A 20923-nucleotide genomic window follows, 5' to 3' on the forward strand; every position below is an offset into this window, starting at 1 on the left:
CACCAGCGAGCGGGAGGGGTGTGACTTGGGAATGGGAGAGTTTGAGCGCTACATATAGTCCTTGAGTCTGAGATTCCTTACCCATGTTTTAGCAATTTTAGTTTGACTGGATTTTGCTATATTATGACACCACCGCTTGTGCTCTCCTTTGTAATTCTGTTAACATTTCTTTGATAGCAACATTGTTTTAAACAATGGTTTCAAAAGCCATGTTGGGGACCAAAGAGACTCCAGCCAAGGAGCTGCCTGGTTCAAGCCTCATTCCCAGGTAAGTTCTGGCAGACACTGTCAGGTAGCAGAAATCAATGGCATCTTTAAGACCCCCCCCCCCATTCTCATATCGCTACGGGTGGCACACAGCACAGTGATGTGCATTTGCCTCTCATTTTCCCAAGCACGCTGGCCTTCTTGCACCTGTTTGCTGGGCAATTGTAACTGCAAGACCCCTGAGGCCGCTGCATCTTCTTCTGCGACTGAACCGTAAAGCAAACACACACATGCTGCACCCTCTCAGAGTGAAGAAAATGGGGAAGACAGCTTGTGCAGTTCTTGTGTTGTCTAACAACGCTGACACATCATGAGCAGCTAAAGTATGAGAGCTTTCTTATCATTGCCCATTAGCAAGATTAGAGCCATTGTTAAGTAATTAGACAGTGAAAAGTCTTGGCTTTTGTGTTGGCCTTGGTTCAGTCACCAACGACTAATGAGGCCGCTTAACACACCTGCTGCATTTACAACATGGCAACTTTTCTGCAGGGCTGGCCTGAAGCAGAACAACGAATGTCACTCCCCACACCAACCCCAAAAGTTAGGTACCCAAGACTGGCTAAGTTATTTTGGCATCTGAGGCAAAAAAAGTTCAAATGTACCTCTCTCTGGCAGTATACATATAATAATGCAGTTAAACTTCTTACAATTTGTTGGCTTTTTGTGGCAATCCAAAATTAGGGACCTGAGAGCCACCTCATGTTACCTAATGGTAGAGCTGGTCGTGTGGGGCCTTTCTGTAAGCATAAATGTAGAGTGGTACCTCGTGTTAAGAACTTAATTCGTTCTGGAGGTCTGTTCTTAACCTGAAACTGTTCTTAACCTGAGGTACCACTTTAGCTAATGGGGCCTCCTGCTGCTGCCGCATGATTTCTGTTCTCATCCTGAGGTAAAGTTCTTAACCCAAGGTACTATTTCTGGGTTAGCAGAGTCTGTAACCTGAAGCGTCTGTAATATGAAGCGAATGTAACCTGAGGTACCACTGTATTTGTGTTTGTGTAGACATGAGCTGCTCCCCTGCCAGCTCCTAGGCCCCACCTCATTTGCCCATAAATGAGGCAGGAATGAATACACCTTGGTTGCAGCTTCATACCAACGGATGGGCATTAAATTAGCTGCTGCTGGCACCACTAAATATCTTACAACTTGCAAAGCCTAAATGTGACATGTTAGCCCAAATGAAAAAGTGTTGTGGGTGCTTCTGAAATAATACCACCCAAGTGTGCCTGTGGATAGCAGCGTGCCACAAGGGCACTATGCTCTTCTGAGGTAAAATTAATGGCAGGACAGAGGGAAATGGCCTGTCTGTTAATCATGTTGGATCTTGAAAACTTCATAGGCCAAGAGCAGCCCTGAAATGTACACAGAACACTACCAGCGGCTACACACTAGGGCAGCCTCTGCAAACCTGATGCCACTTCTCCAGAGGTTTTGGACTAGAATTGACTGCTCTCACTGGCGCTAGTGGGTTTTTTTTGGTCAAAAACATCTGGAAGGCACCAGGTTGGCAAACACTGCGCTAGCGCCTCCTGCAAACAAAATGACATGTAAGTACCATCAGCAAACAGTGTGCTTAACTGTGTCCTTTAAAAACCACCTGCTTAGTTCTTTTTCTAAAATCTTACTCCCCATCTTTCCGTTGAAACTCTCAATATGAGGTAAACAATAGATATTTGTTAAAATGCATGATTAAAAAAAAAAAAGACTTCAGAGATCAGGAGGAGACAGCCAATAAAAATTAAACAGTAACTGGGCAGGTAGAATTAAGCAGGTGAAAGAGACCAATCTTTGCAAGCTGAGAGAGGGCCGCTGGGGATGAGGCTAAGCAGGCCTCCCTCAGAAGGAAATTTCAAAATCTAGGTGAAACTCTACAGAATGCTCTCTCCTGCATGCCAGCCAAATGCAACTCAGTTGTCTCTTTACAGATGCTTGAGAGCCAGTGTGGTGTAGTGGTTAAGAGCGGTGGATTCGTAATCTGGTGAACCGGGTTCACATCTCCACTCCTCCACATGCAGCTGCTGGGTGACCTTGGGCCAGTCACACTTCTCTGAAGTCTCTCAGCCCCACTCAACTCACATAGTGTTTGTTGTGGGGGAGGAAGGGAAAGGAGAATGTTAGCCATTTTGAGACTCCTTCGGGTAGTGATAAAGCGGGATATCAAATCCAAACTCTTCTTCTTCTTCTTCAGAAAACAAAATTGGGTTTCATTGTATATTTGACAATATAACCAGGATTTAGATAATGAACTATGGTTCGCACTGCCCATGGCTATGGTATGTCTGCAGGGGCCAGGGGCGTAGCATGGGACAGGGCAAAGGGACCATGGCCCTGGACACAGATTTTTGAGGGGCTGCGAAGCTGCTTTGGTGATTTCTTCTCAGCAGCCTCAATGCCCTATCCTAGAGTGTGTTCACATTAGCACCTTAAAGTGCAGTGAAGGTGCTTTCCCCTTGACAGGACGAGATGCCTTTACCCTGTGCAAGAGTGTTCACACCTTGACTAAAGGCGAATTAGGAGTGGCTTAATGGTTCCAATCAGTGTGAAACTGGTTTGAGAAACAATGCATTAAACAACGGGATCTCATAATGAAGTACAGGATCCATATACATTATGGGTAATGCTGTACGAATATGGATTAAAACCCCAGCACTTGAAACAAAGTGAGTGCACATTAAATGGGAATGTGAACATAGCCCCATATCTGAAACCTAAGAGAGGTTTTGGAGGGCATGTAAATCCCTACAGTGGGAACCTTCCTTCCATTAACTTATGCTGACTCTTAGGATTCCAGCTAAAATATTTTTACTACTGCACAAAAATGTTTCTTTTCCCCAACTGTATCCATGGAAATGTAGACTCCAAACTTCTAAATGACTTTTGGTATCTGACGCAGTAAATCAGCTCAAACCCCAACCCAACCTTACCCCTCTGCATTGATCCTTAAGGCATATCAAAAGAAGAGAATAAACTCACCCAAATCAAACATGATTTTCATTTATTTGTACATTTTAGATTTTCCAACACCCGCCCTCCATGTTTTAAGCAGCAAAAGACATTTCTTTCCATTGTGAATACAGTTTCATGGTTTTTTAAAATCCTGGCAGTGCATGTAGGTGTGTACCTAGTAAATCTGGATCTACAAACATTTGGGGGGAATGGAATCAGCTGACGGAACCATCACCTCTACTCTCCATCTTAATGTTGCAGCTGTGGCTTCCAGTGGAAGAACGTAACTAAACCATGGCATAGATTTAGATGTGCTAAATTTTAACCACAAGTGTATGAGTGTCTTTCTGGGCTGCTTACATGTTGACAGTCATTCAAAATTCATGGGGGCAGGGATGCTTGAATAACAACCAAAAAAAAGCAGGGATATTCTAACTGAATGAGCCTCAAGACTTTCCATTGAGAGAATATTCCCTGTATAGTGTCTATGAAGGATTTGTAACATATATGATGGCCCTAGCCAATATGGAAGAGCATCTTGAGCAGGTTAGGCTTTCCAAAGCTTTGCATTGGATTTAAACAGCCTTCCAAAACCCTGATGCACTCCAGATGTCTTGGACTACAATTCCCATCAGCCCCATCTAGACTAGACAATGGCAAGGGGTGATGGGAACTGTAGTAAAAAATAAAATAAATCCAGAGGCCTCTAGGTTTGGAAGGCTGGACTAAAAGCTGATGATGGTGGAGACTTTGAAAAGAAAAGCCATCAAATCCCACTGTATGTAGGACACATTTGCAGACACCTCACCCAATAATTTTCAGTCGACTTTGAAGGCCAAGCAAGGGTAACAACGAACACCCCGCTTCCTACAACATCTGAGCTGAGGAAGAGGCTCTGACCTTTTTAGGCATGCCTGCACTTTAGGCGCTGCCATTGTATTGAGTTCAATGGTGATTGCCTCAATGCCCCTATTCAATCATATATGTGTGTGTGTGTGTGTGCTGTCAGAATGAAAATCAATAAATATTTTTTCATATAAAAATAGACTCGTTTAAAAAAATTATTAAGCTACCTTTAAAAACTAACATATCTCAATACCCTTTTGAAAGCACAACCCTACACTCTGGCACGCTGCAGGCCCTGATTCAGGACAGCAAGTAAGTTTCACTGAAACCTCTGGGACTTCAGCCTTATACTTATCGTGTGAGTTCCAACAGGGTCGTACTCCCCAAGGCCATTAATAACCACTGGATTTAATCTCCGTGGAGGGGGGGACAACACAAACCTACAAAGTCATCCAAACGACTGCGGAGTGTTTAACTGGCTTCAACATTCACTTGACTCTTCTTTCAAACTGACCTTCCCTAGACTGGTTGACTGAACAGGCCTTAAAGTGACCAGGAATTAGCCTCAGGCTACAAACAGTCCATGTCAGCATTTTGTGGTGGTAGGGGGAGGGGGGGGGGAGAAAAGTAGTCAAAGATGAACAACCCTTAGTAGGATGAAGAAAAGGAGGCACTTAAATAGAACGACAAAACACACACGGGAAAACAAAGACACAAACAAAATCCCTAGGGTATATGTGGGCTATTGCCAGCCCACGAATCACCAGGGTCTGACATCAAAGTGAAACTCAACCTTCCCCCCCCCCCAAATTAAGTGCATCATCCAGTCCTGGGAGGGGCATGATAACATAGGTCCTTATAAGAAACTCTTCATTGTTCCGATTAAGACATGATGTAGACTTCCAGAAGGCTAGCCACTGCATGCATTCTGTAGAAGATGCCAAATGGCAGGCAGATGTCCACAATGGCAGCCCACATGGGATAACCGTAGAACGCAAGCTCTGTTTTGTTGTCAAACTGTGGCCGGGCTCCAAACGCTGGCATGACCCAGAGCTGTTTGGGGAAAGAAAGGGGGAGGGGAAATCACACAAGAACATTAGGAATCTGTAAGCACCCTCTGTATTACATAGTTTTATATCAGCAAGCTATAAAGGGCGGAAACTAGGCTTTTCAAGAGACCTGGAGCTCACTTCTCAATAGCATTTAAAACTAACAGCACAGGAGATGATGCCGTCGTGCCATGCGTTTCTCCCACTCTGTGGGCACATCCACACTTCCTTTTGTGCTGTGTTTTCTACTGTAGGCACAGATCCAGGATTTCCAGGCCCACGTCTGAGCACTTGTTTTGGTCCTACTGTTTGCCCAGGGAGACCCGGGTTGTACCACTGAATCGGAGCAAAGGTTTGCTTGGATTCAGCAGAAAAATGCCGGTTTTCCAGGGGAAAGCAGTGGAAGGAGGTAAAACAGCTTCAAAATTCTGGATCTGGAAAGCCTGGACTTTAGCCTAGAAAGCATGGCACAGAAGGAAGTGTGGGTGAGCCCTGTATAGAAAAAAATATATACCATATTTTTCCTTCTATAAGATGCCTCCATGTATAAGACACCCCTATTTTGGGGGGGCTCAGATTTAAGAAAATGGGGGAGATGGCCCTGTATAGAAGATGCCCCCTAATTTTTGACATTATTTTTTAGGGAAAAACCCTAGTCTTATACACGGAAAAATACGGTACGTTTTGTTAGCAGAGAGAGAAAGTGAAAGCACACTGTTACTAGAGTTCCATGTCCCTTGTTAACACCTAGTTCTATCAGAGACTCCACTACACACCCTACAGCTACATCTTTTGTCACACATGAAAATGTGTTGATGTAATTAACATGACCGCAACTGGTTATAAAAGGAAATACTCAAGATGTACATCTACATTCCCCCCCCCCCTCAGAGCAGGAGTTCCTTGCATGCTTTGCTGCTATGTATTTCCCCCCTAAGGAATAAGAAATTTTCCAAATTAATTAGCTGATTTACTTACAATGGCATTCCCCAAGAGCAGGAACACTGAGATCTCCTTTAGGAATCTTCTTCTCCAGTTCATTTTCTTGGAGGCCTTAAGGGACCGCCTCGCTTCAGAAGTCTGAATGGCTAACCCTGACAGTGCGCTGGGCGGCAGAGCACTCAAACTCTCAGGGACACGGAGCGATACTGCATTCATATTGACAAAAGTGAGCCCATAGATATCCTTCTGCTGAGGGTCAACTTTGTCTTCCTCTTCTGGGGGTTGCCGGTGCAGGCCTTCAATGATGAAAATGTTTTGGAAAGTGGGTTGAGCAATCATCAGCAGGGAATAGCTCAAGTTGAGGGCATTTATAGTGTCCCTTGGTGAACTGGCCACTGTGGCCACAATAGAGTAATAGGAAATGGCATATTGCCCCAAGGCTGCACCCATCAATAATGCTACATCCAAAGTTCTGGTTGGGTTCTTGTGATGGTCCATGTCCCTCTTGTCAAATCTATAAACGATGGAGCCTGCGATGCAGATGGCAGACATCAGGCTCAGGCAAACGATGTTGAAGCCGAAATACATAGTGAGCACCTGGTCGGTCCTCTTAGAGTCTTCCTTTGAATTTACCTGAATCTCATACACAATCAGGACCGCTATGCCCGTCACAAGGACCAAGAACCCCACGATGGTGCCCAAAAAATAAGTCCTTCTGAAAAGCTTGAACTTCAGTTGGTGCATATGGTTGTCATGGGGGTCAATGAGGCGGCCAACGTTCTTCCACATGACGTAGACCATTGCGGAAGCGAAGAGGCTGTACTCGATATTGAAGGGGTACAGCCAGTAATAGCCATTCTGGAAGATCTTGCAGAGTTGGCTTTTGCAGGCACAGTTTTCTGACTGCGAGGCCGCCCTCATCATTAACAGAGCTGCAGCAAAGAGAAAACAAGCTTGTTAGGGGCTACTTACTGCTCTGTGAAAGGTTTTCGTTCTTTAAACAAAATAGGACTCTGAGAAGAAACGAGCCAAAGATTGCAATATCTATGAATTTTGTTGGAATGGGATTGGAATGAGAGCTGCCACCTCAGAGCCATCTCCATGATTCTTCAAGCCCTCTCAAAACTCTACAGGTGCTTTGTGCATTACACTTATATCTTGCTTTTCCTCTGTGGTGGTCAAAATGATACACACAGATGTCCCCCCTCCCAAGAACTCTAAAACTACTGATCCACTATGAATCTGCTGCTCTGTAGGGCTGTCCACTGCACTGTAGGCATGTCCACACATGAACATTCAACAAGTGTATAATCTGTGTACATAAGGAGCTGAGCTGTACATCTGTAGAATTATTCACATATTAACATTCAACCAGGTGTGCAGTCCATGTACACATTAATCGTGTTGTGCAAATCTACAAGTATTCATTGCTTCATGCAACCACTTGTACATGTGCAGAGACAGCTTGTACTTGAGTTTAGTGTAATGTGTGAGTGAGCAAGCCTTGTGAGTTTTAATCTAAGTTATTCTAAATGGATTGCCTTGCTTGAGCCACTTACCCATTCTGTGGGTAACATTTGCAACTGGGTTCTTTGATTCAGCCTTATGCACTGACTCATCTGTTACAGCTGCCATCCACACAGCTAGGTTGGTGGTCAACGTGAGCATCAAGCCACATCTGTAGGAAGAGAAAGCGTGGAACCATGGAGTTAAACTCTGTTCATTACAGGATTATACATCATGACAATAAATGCAAGAGGTAGGATTTTGGAGCACTGAGAAAAAGCTCAATATAAAAATTCTAAGCTGTTGTTGCTGTTAGCTATTTCCATCAGGAGGGCTAAGACCAACAACAGCAACAGGCAGAGAGAAGAGGTCTTCCGTCATGTAGTTATCCTCTGGAACAAAATAAAAAAATTCCTTCCACTAGCACCTTAGAGACCAACTAAGTTTGTTATTGGTATGAGCTTTCGTGTGCATGCACACTTCTTAGTTGGTCTCTAAGGTGCTACTGGAAGGAATTATTTTATTTTGTTTTGACTACAGCAGACCAACATGGCTATCTACCTGTAACTTATCCTCTGGAGTCATTAAAGAGCAGGAACTTGCAGAGGACACCCACCATTAGGTAGAGCAAGACAGCCACTTCAGGCAACCAATTCTGGGATTCACAAGAAGGCAGCAAGTTGTTATTTACTTATTATGATTGTATATTTACTGCCAGGGAGGGCAAGAGATACTTGTGGGATTTTCTGACTCAGTTCCCAGAATACCTTGGCTGGTCTTGAGAGGATGATATCATTTGCTGTTCTACCTCAAGCAGCAACATGTCTTTGGCTGGCCTTTTCAAAGAACCCTTTAAGATGGAACAGGACCCTACATTTTGTTGCAGATCCCCTCCTTGTCTTTCATTACTGATGATGATGTCATGGCTAGCATGTTGGGATTCGGCCCTCTATTCAGCCAGCCTAGGCTGAGGCTTAATAAAATGACAAAGCAGCATGGAAAAACTCGGTTAGGTGGCCTGGATATTTACCTGGTAAGATTCAGATGCTTGTGGATGCAGTCTTGGGCAGACATCCAGAGGAAGACAGTCTAGAACAGGAAAGAAGTATATATATTTAAAATGACATTCCAAAGTAGGCATGGAATGAATGGAAGAGGCAAAAAAAGAGAGCAAAGAAATTTGATGTCACATTTACTCTTCTTATCCTATTTAGTAACTTCTGTCTCTTCATCCAGCTTATAGAGGAAATATTCCTTCCACTTCTAAGCGATGCAAACTTGCAAACTCCCAAGGATCACTTTGGGGCCTTAAAGGCATGGCTAGTCTTATGGCTAAGGGAGCTGGGCATGTTTAGCCTGGAGAAGAGGAGGTTAAGGGGTGATATGATAGCCATGTTCAAATATATAAAAGGATGTCACATAGAGGAGGGAGAAAGGTTGTTTTCTGCTGCTCCAGAGAAGCGGACACGGAGCAATGGATCCAAACTACAAGAAAGAAGATTCCACCTAAACATTAGGAAGAACTTCCTGACAGTAAGAGCTGTCCGACAGTGGAATTTGCTGCCAAGGAGTGTGGTGGAGTCTCCTTCTTTGGAGGTCTTTAAGCAGAGGCTTGACAACCATATGTCAGGAGTGGTCTGATGGTGGTTCCTGCTTGGCAGGGGGTTGGACTTGATGGCCCTTGTGGTCTCTTCCAACTCTATGATTCTATGATTCTATGATTCTATAATATCCTTGCCCTTCCAATATAAAATGGCTGTAGGATTCATTTCCCACCCAGCTGTTTCTACACATCATTCCTACAAACATGAGAATGTTTTCTACAGGAATGTTAACCTTTCCAGGTCTAAAAGTAATCCAAAAGACAGACAAGAGGCTCTCCAAGTATATTAACCAGGCAGCTGTGAGGCCACACAAAAAGGAAACAGTGGCATAATTTTATCCAGTCTCCTCCTAGCGGACAAGGTCCTAACTAAGAACAGTCTCCAGTAAACAAGCACAGCTAACAAGGCTAAAGAACTTGCCACCACCCATTCCTTTTGCTTCCTCGTCTCAGCTAAGGTTGCTGCATGTGCTGGGTTCAGTGAATCAGTCACAGCAAGACCTGAACTCCCATCTTCCCTAAGCCTTAGCCATGCTGGCTGGAACTGATGGGATTTGGGGTCCAACAACATCTGGAGAGTCCCAGGCTGGCTTCCCCCACCATAGACCATCTCCTATGTACCCCAAAGAAGAGTCCAACTCACCTGAGTGATCACAAACACACCCTGTACCACTGGAAACATTATTCTGATGGGTGACAGGCACTTATAGTAGCTGGAATAATATCCGGTCTTAAAAGCATCCATTACCAGTGAGAGGACTGCAAACAAGACCAAGCCTCCTGTTTGGGAAAGAAAATGCAATCACATTCCATGCACATCAGATTCCTAGACTCCTATAGTTCCTCCATTTTGTCTTTTTACCCACAGCCATGGATCCCTTATGCCAGAAGCCCACATAAAGTAACAATAATGGAATTTCCTGCACAAGGTACCAGTCTGCTGAAACAGTCGTCTAATTAGGTATTCCATTTTATAAAAGCAAAAATAACCCGTGTGTGTGTGTGTGTTGCCTCAAGCAAATCAAGTCCAAACTCAATGTCAGGGTGCAGAATCCATCTCAGTAACTGGAGCTCCAACTCTTCCAAGTCCTTGATTATACACGGGTACACAGAGCTGGCTCCAGATTTCTGCTGGGCCCCTTTGGCAAAAGATCTGCACCGCGCCATTTTCTGTTTGACAGGCAGGCAAGACATCTGAGCCTCCCCAGCAATATTATGTCACTTGCTTGCTTCTGTAATTCTTAAATCCACCCTCCTTAATGCTCTCCAAAGCACTGGAGGATAAGTGGTTGGGGTGTGTGTGTGTGTGTGTGTGTGTGTTAGGGATTGTACTGGATCAACAGCTTTGCTTTGAAAACCCATGAACCTGGGTTAGATGCTCCAGATCCTGGCATCACCTCTGGCTGCCACACCAAATGTGACATAACTTTTTACCTAGCTTTCTTCTTGGACACTGAAGGTATTTCCCGCTTATGGCTCTCAGCAGAACAGTAAGTCTCGCAGAACTTAGAGAACAGTTGAGATTTTTGATTAAATACAGTGGTGCCTCGCAAGACGAAAAGAATCCGTTCCACAGGTCTTTTCGTCTTGCGGTTTTTTCGTCTTGCGAAGCAAGCCCATTGACGGAGTAGCGCTATTAGCGCTATTGACATTTTAAGGGCTAAAAACGGCTTTTTAAGTCTTGGGGGATTAGCGGTTTTGCTGCTAAAATGCTTTTAGCAGCTTAGCGATTCAGAAAAAGGGGTTTTGGAGCGGAAAACCCCCCCACAAATTTTCGTCAATTTTCGTCTTGCAAAGCAAGCCCATAGGGAAATTCGTCTTGCGAAGCGCCTCTGCAGACAGAAAACCCTTTCGTCTTGCGGGTTTTCCGTCTTGCGAGGCATTCGTCTTGCGAGGCACCACTGTATAGGCAGGACTGTGCTTGGCCACTGTGAGAATAGGTTGATGTACTACAGTGGGCCTCTGGCCTGATCCAGCTGTGTCTTATTATGTTCTTATGAATGCAGCAGCACCCCTTTCATGGATTTGCCCCATTCCCACGGGAATAAGACCCACTTGCTCATCATGTTTACGCTTTGTCCTTCCCACCCAACATCATATAGCTTCCTGCTCACCTCTCAGCCAGATGGGCCCTGCATGGTTGTCCTTGCAAGGAATGGCACCCTGCAGCCTGGAGGTTCTGAAGATGTAGAAGAGCATCCAGGCAATGTTGATCAGCATCACAATGATGAGCATGAAAAAGACATCATAGTCATGCAGCTTTACTTCTTGGAAAGCCCCACCGCTGACCAGTGTGCAGGACAGAAGCACCAAATTGATGGCTAGTAGAATGGAGAAGACACGCCCTCCTTTCTTCCAGACTTCTTTGGAGCTGTGTGGCGAGGGAGACGGGCACTTGTGGGAGCCAATGGGAGAGGTGGGAGATAGCGGGTCAGGTCCAAAGCTGCCCTTATCGTCCTTGTGGCCGGAGCCCATAATGGAATCCTCACGTCTGATCTCACAGTCTTGCCACATTGATACTTCGGTCATGATTTAATGGGCACCGAGGAGATGCTGCTGGCCTGAAGGTGGGGGCAGGAAGAGAGAAAATGTACACACCTATGTTAGTGTCATTGAAAATTATGGTATTGTTAGAAAAAGGGGGAAGATGCACATAAAAAGAGAACAGTAAGACCTGCAAAGGTGGGCTTCAAGGTGCAATCTTTCAACTGCTCTTTCCATAGCAAGCTCCCATGTTATGAAAGCCTATTCTGTTACTTTCTAAGGCCTTTATTTTGAGGGATTTGCAAGCAGCAAGAACTATCTAGTTGTACTACTGCATTGTGAAGAAACAGATCAGCTGGGGAGTACATCTGGGGTGCCGATTTGAATAAAAACATCAATCACAAGACATAGTGCACACACACCATTTGAATGGCAATGCCCATCAACTTTTTGGTGGGGAGGCTGACCCCTTCAAATATTATATTGGGGGGTGGGGGCGAAGGGACCTTAGCCATTGGCGTTGGCTCCTACGAACTCCATTGAGAATATACTCCAGCAGCAGTATTCCTCTACATAATCTGCTTCTTCACAATGCAGCAGTACAGTTGGAGAACTTTGATTTCTGTGTATCAAAGAATGAGGACCTTAAAAAGGCATCCGATCAGTAATAGCCTCCAAAGGATTCTTAACCACTTCGCTTCCTCCTGCAAGCATCTAACAGTGCAAGTCTATGTGCTCAGAAGTATGTCCCACTAAATTCAGTGAGAGTGTATTCTCAGGTGTGTTTTGCAACCTACAGCCCTAGGTTGCAATCGTATGAGCATTAACCTGGGAATAAGTCCCGTTGAAAACAAACTGAGCTTACTTTGGATGCATGGGATTGCGTGCGGTGCTGGAGTTAAGATTTGTTACTAATATCGCTAAGTTGGTATTTTACAACTAGGCACAAAGAGACAAGAACTGGAATCACAACAAAGAAAAAATGCACCTACCTGTTTTCCACCCGCAAGTCAACTCTCTTTCTTCACCGCTGCTTTCACACAAACTTCCTTTTCCCCCAGCTCACAGATGCCCTCGAATTTATATCTGTCCGGATGCCTCTGTGATTTACACCACCAATGATCTTCATAAATTTCTCAGTAAGGCTCACATGATCCATTTTGTGCAGTAGCTAGTTTTAGGGAAGAAAGGATGAGGAAGAGAGGGTCAAGGTCACTTGACAGTAAAAATGGTGGGAAGGTAGGATCTTATCACAAACCATACCACACAGGTCACATTTCATTTCATTATTATTATTATTTTTAAAAAAGCATGACAGCAACAATTGGCCTTGGCTTAGTATCAACCTGCCAGTCTTGAGCTGGAAGTAAAACCTCTTTAGGCTGAAATCCTATACACACTCCATTGATCCTATACGAGCTCCATAGAACTTACTGGGTCTTCTGAGTAGATGTGATATATAAGGACTGCATTGTCGGTGTCTTATTTCCTGCATATTTTTAGAGCTGGGGGCCAGATGAAAAAGAGTACAGAGCTCTTGTGCCTGTAATAGTTATGCAGGGGAGGGGATTTCAGTATAAATGGCAACAAAACAAAATCACAACCAAACCCTTTCTACACAACTATTAAAGACAAAGGAGCCCCGCTGTGGGTTAAACCACAGAGCCTAGGACTTGCCGATCAGAAGGTCAGCAGCAGTGGCGTAGCGTGGGTTGTCAGCACCCGGGGCAAGGCAAGTAATTTGCGCCCCCTAACCCGTGGATTTGCGCCCCCTAACCTGTGGATCTGCGCCCCCTAGCCCTAACCCCCAGATGTTGCGCCCAGTGCGGTCGGCCCCCCCTGCACCCCCCACGCTACGCCACTGGTCAGCAGTTTGAATCCCCCCGACGGGGTGAGCTCCTGTTGCTCGGTCCCTGCTCCTGCCAACCTAGCAGTTCAAAAGCACATCAAAGTGCAAGTAGATAAATAGGTACCGCTCCGGCGGGAAGGTAAACAGCGTTTCTGTGCACTGCTCTGGTTCGCGAGAAGCGGCTTAGTCATGCTGGCCACATGACCTGGAAGCTGTACGCTGGCTCCCTCGGCCAATAAAGCGTGATGAGCGCCACAACCCCAGAGTCGGTCACGACTGGACGTAATGATCAGGGGTCCCTTTACCTTTACCTTTAGCCCTTTTCCACCTGACTATCCTAGGCATGAAATGCCAGTGTTGTTTCCTGTGGGTCTGTGTTTTTGTTTGTGCTTAAATATCAGTGTCCTTTAGTCAACAGTGCACAATTCAAATTAGTTAGAAGATTGCTGTTATTGCACTGTAGGGAAGGCACCCTGGCAATGAGTTGTTCGCTGACTTAACCAGATTTATACACCACTTCACCATCAAAACCTCCAAGAAGTTTACATTAAAAAATAATGATCCATTACATCCACTTATGTTATTGTAATAGAATGCCATTTGCAGCCATTTATCCTAAGAAAACTGCAGGAGTGAATCATCCAGTTCCATGCTCAATAAGGCTGGGAAGGAAACAAACTTTTCTGGACGCTAGTCCATGACAGCTTATGCCACTAAAGTGCCACTCATTTCTGGTAGAGCTTCTAAGTGAATTTCATTCTCTGAGCAACAGATGGCGCCAGAAGACCAGGTATTCCCAAAGAGAGCCAGGAAGAGGGAACTAGTGGTCACTCACAGCCCTTTGAAATCCAGGTCACGCATACTGAGATGGGTGATGCAACAAACAGGTGTCTGGAAGCACATGCATCGTACAGGCACCACATGCGCAGCCTGCATTAGATGTGGGCATACACTGGGTAGTAAACAGGCACAAAGCAATTCTGAAGAACTACTACTGCTATTCTGAAATTGAACCTTCTCACTTGGGTAAACACTGGAGGAAGTGCCATAGCACAGCGGGTGGTGTTTTTCATGCAGAAGGTCCCAGGGCTATTGCCCACCCCTCCCAGGTAGGACTGGGAGAGACCCCCTGCCTGAAGGCCTGGAGAGCTGCCAGTCAGTGCCCACAATACTGAGATGGATGGCGCAAGGATCTAACTGGTTAAAAGTCAGCTGCTTTGCTGCTTCACACAGTTGTGGAGTTCTCTGTTGAATGGAAATTGTGGAGGGAAGCCTTTTCAAAAGTGGATTTTTGTATGCGGCAACTATCCCTCCCAGAAACTTCCTTTCAAAAAAACACAACAACACTGTTATCTCAGATTTGAAGAGAGGTGAGGGAGAAAATGTCTCAGAATAGCAGGAAGTTTTAAGTCCCTTTAAGCGAGAACTTCAGCGATTGAGGCAACAGCTGAGCAGAGAATTCCACAGTGTTACCAGCCCATTTTGCTGCTAGGAAGAGGACAGAACGAGCGTCTTCTGCAAGGGGTTTGCTAAGGTGAAGTGCACACCAGAGAGAGGCAAGGAATCCTTAGGACCCAGGGGAATCCACAGAAACTAATCTCATGCATTCAATATGAGGAGTTCCTCCCCTCACTGGTCAGGGATTCTCAGGTGTCCAAGTAACAAAGCTCCCTCCTCCTCCTCCTCCTCCTCTCTTTTCTCAGCCAGCTGCTTTCCTGGAACTCTCTCCTCAGACTCCATGCCCGTCCTCTTACTATCCCCTCTTGCCCTTCCCAATGAAGCGGCCAGGGAGTAAAGCTGCACCATGAACGACCACTACCACAGGGCAGCCAGGGATGGCTACCTCGACCTGCTGAAGGAAGCCACCAAGAAAGACCTCAACTCGCTGGATGAGGATGGCATGACCCCAACCCTATGGGCCGCCTACCATGGCAACTTGGATGCGTTAAGGCTGATAGTTAGCAGAGGGTAAGTCCTGCCTTTTGCCCTGTTTTGACTTTGCTGTGATGCAGGGCTCAGAGAAAAGTCCGCGGCTCTTTCCCTTGACAGGCCACACAGCCTGGCAGGGAATGAAAGCGAGGCAGGTGGATCGAGCCTGCTTGTTTCTCCACACTTGGGGGGGAATGTGTAAATCTCTGCGAGTCTGAATTTCCCATACGGACACGTTGGGAAAGCAGAGAAGCTTTTGACTCGGTGCAGCTGTTGTGTTGGGTCAGTGGGCAAGAAAACCTCCTCCCCCATCACCTTATCCCATCTTTTAACAATTGCACATTTCACTGCCTGTGAATGTCCTGGATTGGTCTCCCTCCCTTGCAGATTTCACCCTTAAAAATATCATGAATGGACGGACCTCAGCACTGTGTTCTCTCAATGTTGGTTAAGATGTTTGGTGCTTGGCTGGCAACTCTAGCCCCGTTCTCTTGCTTTATCTGGTGAAGGCAGGGGTTGGTAACCCTCTCCTGTTATGTGTGTCAATAGTTTTAAAGAGACATGAAAGTGGCTTTTTAGCATTGCTTCCTCCATGCACTCACACTTCCATCACCTCCAGGTTTTGTGTGCATTTTGAAGCACTACAAAAACCTAACAAACTATTAGATGTGGGAGTTGGACGGAGGAGATCTCGCAACACTCCTCTCCCCCCAAAGTGATTTGTTTTTCAAGCCAACTCTGGCTCATGAGGCATTGATGGGGATGTATCGGCTCTTTTGTTATAGTTTGAAGAGGGAATTGATTATCTGTGCACCCCCTCCAAAATCCATTGAAGAAAGTGTGCTGAGAAGGATGGAGGAGGCCTGCAAAATAAGTGTGCTAAAACACAGATCAGACCCATGCTCTTATCTTCTCCATCGCAATCACTGATGGTGTTAATCATAGAAGCTGCAAGAGGAAGAATCTGAGAGGCAGAGAGGTATCAGGATAATTGGATCCTCTTCCTAGAGGCAGGCCAGCCTCTGTGTCCCAGAAAAGCTGAACCTTTACAAGATGAAAATACGTGTTTTGGTTATCTATTGAAAATGCGCACTGTGCAAAGGCAGCTCTATCTATTGGATGAAGGCTATGAGTTCTGTGGTAGTTCTGTGGTGAACAAATAATCAAAGGTGTCCTCATTTCAGCCACCTCTGTTCACAAATCTGCAAGACTGGAGTGCTGTTGTTCCCATTCCCCAAATGAACAGAGGGATAGGAATGGAAGTTCACCTGAGGCCAGTCAGTGCAGAGCTCCAGGATAGATCAGTTGACCAGGGACCATAGCTAGTACTGTATAAGGTTTGTCGAAACTGCTTGGGCAGGTGCTGCTGGACTATTAGAAATTCAAAGTATTTATTTATTTAAGGTATTCATATGCTGCTTAATTGCTGAAGTGTCCAAGCAGCTCTCAGATAGCTCCAGTGTGCAGGAGCAGCACAGGGGCCTATAACCTTTTGGGCCAAAGCAGGTCCCTTTCAAAAGGTCTTTTTGAAATCTCAGCTTTTGCACAGAAAGCAAAGAACAAGTCATTACACTGACTTGCCTTACATTGAGGCTTTTTGATTTCCATGATTGCTAATGCACACATTTTTATATGTTTCTCCTCTGAGCACTAAGTATGAGTGCTTTCATTATTATCTGATGGGTAAGCGGCATTCCCCTAATTTTGGCTGCAGTTCCATACAATTCTGCCACTCCCCAAATGGGCTTAAATGTGGATTTCTGCAGAAAGGTACCTGATGATACATTTGGACTGGAATAGATGGTCCTGGATGAGCATCTTCCCTGCAGCTCAGCTAGTGTTTAATGAACTGAAAATACTATGTGCTTGCTGTCAGTGGGGAGGATATAGTAGAGAGGAATGCTCATGCCCTTTTGGTGATGAATGTTATTAGGAAAAGACAGATGAGGCTGGCTCTTTAAAAGGTGCTTTCATCATTGGCCACAGTTTGTCAGAGATGGAAGAAATATACCCTGGCGCTTAATTAAAACAGCACGGAATTTGCAAGAGGGAGGGAGGAGGCCTTGCTGCGCTCAGAGAAGCAAAATTATTGATGCTCAGTATTGACTGGGAAAGTTTACCTGCATCTGTAATGTCACTATTGTCCCCCTGTCCCCCAATTAAGGACAGTAACATAGCCTGTATTGGCACAGCTGCCTAGCTGCCGCAAGCAGAAATCGGCAGGGAACTTAGCTCTGTTGTAGAAGATTATGAGCTCCAGTTGTTTAGGTCTCCTGTTGGACAAATACTTTTACACAATTGCAATTAATTCCTGCAGACATTTATGCACCAGTAATCAGTGGCTGAATGTGCTTTGGTGTGCTAGACTGGAGGATAAATTGCTGTCTGGACTGCCTCCCTAAGCTTTTCCAAAACGGATATCTGGTGAATATGGAGGCTGTGACCATAGGCCTCAATCCCAAATCTTATATCAACTGCATGCACCACTTTATCCTCTCAATGCACAACGTAGGGAACAAAGAGGCAATACTACTGTTGCACGCGAAGGATTTGTCTGGGTGCACAGAAACACCATGTTTGTATTTTGTGCAGCACATGATGAAGGCAGGATTGTGGGGAAGACAGGAGGATTTGGTGGTAGATCTGCCCTGTTCATTAGTCAGACAAAAGGCTTCTTTCATCCTCCCGGCTGTGTGCTAATGAGGGAAAGGAACACAATTAATGTGATGGCTGGGAAAAGGGAGGCAAGCTGGCATTTGGTGCCACAGCCTCCGAGAGAGACAATTGCTCTTTAGTGTGAGTTTTTGACAAGCTCATCAGCAGCAGTGCCCAAGATGGGAGATGGGCCAGCTTATGATTAGCTGGGCTTCACAATGAAGGGTTTCAGGAGATGAGGTGGCAGTGAAGTTGCCTTCTGTCCAAGTGGCAGTGTGCTATTTTGGCAACAACACACTCATTAAAGAATGTGTCGTTCCCCCCGTTTGTTTTATTCCTGGGTGAATGCCAGAGATGCTCTCTTTTCATAATTCAGCTGTAGACCAAATGCAGTGTGCAGTTCAGATTTGCAGGATGCAGAGACCCTGATCTTAGCTATACTTCCTGCTCTGGATTTGAATTCATGGCTTCAGCTTGATCCCACACTTCCTCACAGGAAGCAAACACCGTGAGGCAGGCTCTGGAGTGCAAATGCATTGAACTCCACCTGATCTAGGCAGGGCTTAAGCTTCAGCGGTGCAAATCCAAAGTAAGAGGGGAGGGAAACAGCAAAAGGCTTTCAAACAGTTCTGGAAGTTTTGACGACCTGGGACTCCAAAGCGCAGCATCGCCTGTTGCCATAGTGACACCAGTTGAGTGACAGGTGGGCGGCCTGCCAGCCTTGTACAAAGGTTCCCCATCCCTGATGTAGGATGTTTTCACATTAGTGGCTTAACACACAGCAAGGTTGTTTTGCAATCTGCTGTCTTCCTTATACTGTACCCTTCCTTCACCCCAAATTTTGCACTCTCATAGCTTCTCTCCCCTGCCTCTTCATATTTATCCTGTATGCTTGCCATGCATGCATGCTATCCTCTCCCATCCTTCCATTCTCCAGCTAGGCACACCTGTTGGTCCCTCTTCCTGCCTTGGACAGGCTGCAGGGGAAATAATATAAGCCGCCTTGAGCCTCTACACCAATTATAAATTTAATTTGACATTTTTATGTAGCCCTCTAGGGCAAAAGAGGCAGAAGTCTTTTAAAAATTTAGACAGACGCCACGGCCAAGATCATTTCCTTGTCTGGTTACTCATGGCAATAATTGATCCTTGCCCAGAATCTGAGTTAATTCTCTCTGAAGTCAGGACATCAGTAATTTGCAAGGCAATATTTTTAATTACTGAGTAGTGATCGTGAGGATTGTAGACTTACAGAAAGGAGTGAGATTTAGTTTATCAAATGTTGTAAAGACACTTGAGCCTCTATACTCAGTCTTGCTAACTTCTGCCCACTGAAAAAAATCCCTGCAGTGGAGGATACAGATGGACATTTACTCCCCACTTAAAGATTACATGTTTCCAAATGCAGTGGTACCTTAGTTTAAGAACAGCCCTGTTTACGAACTATTCGGTATATGAACTCCACAAAACCGCAATTAGTGTTCCGGTTAGTGAACCTTACCTCTGTCTACGAACAAAGGACAAACGGTGGAAGGGCACTGATGGCAGGAGGCCTCATTAGTGAAAGCGCACCTCAGTTTAAGAACAGCTTTGGTTTAAGAATGGACTTTCGGAACGGATTAAGTTCGTAAACTGAGGTACCACTGTACTAGCCCTGTTATGTTCCCTTCCCTCTCAGATTTCTGAGAAGGCTGACATGCAAGGAGATAGATGAGCACAGAATGCTAGAGATTTGTTTTGTTTTGTTTATAAAGTTCCAAAAATGTGAGTGACGCTAGAGTAATTAAAAATAAAATCCACAGTGGCCCAGTGATCTGTACATCTTGCAGACGCTTCAACAGAACTCAATGGTTCCCTTTAATGTAGTTGTAGCATCCTTTTCTGTATTTATTTTACATTTAGATGCTGTGGTCCTGTACATTTACAAGCGTCAGGAAGGAGCAGAAATTCAACAAAGGCCTTTTTACCCTGTCACGACAGCATCACAAGGCTGGGCAAAGCTACAACCTTAGCATTTCTGCCTATCATGTATCTGTTTAAGGCATGGAAGCCATGGCGACAAAAAATGGCAATCCTAAATACCTGTGATTACTCATAAATATTATGTATGCAAATAGTGAGGGCCTGATTTATAGCTGTTGCACCACTATATGTGGCAACAAACGGATGGGGCTGAGGTTTACAGAAGATAAAAAGAGGCTGCTCAATGTAGGCCACTTGTTGGGTTAACAAAAGCAGGCGTTCTCAAACTATCTGCTCCCTAGGACCCATTTGGAACAGGCGGAAATTACTGAAGCACACCCATCACAAAATGGTGGCAGATGGATGCAGACTTCGGCATAAGCAGCTAGCCATTGCTGACATCACCTTCTAGTTACACCTAATCCATCTTTTGAAATGGCCTACTTCTTTGCCACTGCAATTTCCTTGCGTCAAGGAGTTCTATAGTTCTGCTTACTATAGACATTTGCTCTGGAGGTATGGTGTACCTCAGCCTTCCCATTTTAGGCGGAATTTGCTAATCCAGAGGCTCCTAATTAGAGAACTTAATTTTTTTCTTTTATATTTTTATCGTCCCAACTCCGCATGCCTCACAAAGTATTTTTGCTCATCTCCTGTGATTTATTTTCCCTTTCTTTCACAATAAACTTGGACCCAACTGCCATTTCACTTGGTCCTTTAATGTAAAACAGCTTTCTTCATTTCTATTCATAAATACATACAGCGCTTTTTTTCTGAGCACCTCCTTTCCCCCCAAATGTTAAAAGTGTGGCACTTGCTGTAACAACTTCACGGTCAGTACCAACAACTTTTTCTATTTTTTAAAAAAAGCCATGCATACATACA

At 45.0% G+C, this 20923-nt stretch overlaps 2 protein-coding genes across 4 annotated transcripts in view; one reads left to right on the top strand and one right to left on the bottom strand.

Moving 5' to 3' along the window:
• Window positions 1–73: 73 nt before the first annotated feature.
• USH1G (USH1 protein network component sans) overlaps window positions 74–20923 on the top strand; it is a 30789-nt gene continuing 9939 nt past the window's right edge. The window contains exons 1-4 of one of the 3 annotated variants that reach the window (XM_083430061.1): window positions 74–590; window positions 7060–7183; window positions 10028–10088; window positions 15196–15460. In XM_083430061.1, coding sequence (XP_083286187.1) covers window positions 15297–15460 — 164 coding nt within the window. In that variant the 5' untranslated portion in view covers window positions 74–590; window positions 7060–7183; window positions 10028–10088; window positions 15196–15296. Of the gene's footprint in view, window positions 591–7059; window positions 7184–10027; window positions 10089–13521; window positions 14602–14894; window positions 15461–20923 lie in introns of those variants that run through there. The other 2 variants (XM_083430063.1, XM_083430062.1) reach the window with 2 other exon arrangements.
• OTOP2 (otopetrin 2) lies at window positions 3246–11740 on the bottom strand. The gene is made up of 6 exons (XM_083430042.1): window positions 11274–11740; window positions 9803–9939; window positions 8587–8645; window positions 7610–7728; window positions 6087–6982; window positions 3246–5112 (listed from the first exon to the last, which is right to left on the bottom strand). The coding sequence occupies exons 1-6, from the start codon at window positions 11686–11688 to the stop codon at window positions 4942–4944; spliced, it is 1797 nt and encodes a 598-aa protein (XP_083286168.1). The 5' UTR covers window positions 11689–11740; the 3' UTR covers window positions 3246–4941.

The sequence above is a fragment of the Podarcis tiliguerta genome (assembly GCF_965153285.1).
Source record: "Podarcis tiliguerta genome assembly, chromosome: 2".
Taxonomy (NCBI): domain Eukaryota; kingdom Metazoa; phylum Chordata; class Lepidosauria; order Squamata; family Lacertidae; genus Podarcis; species Podarcis tiliguerta.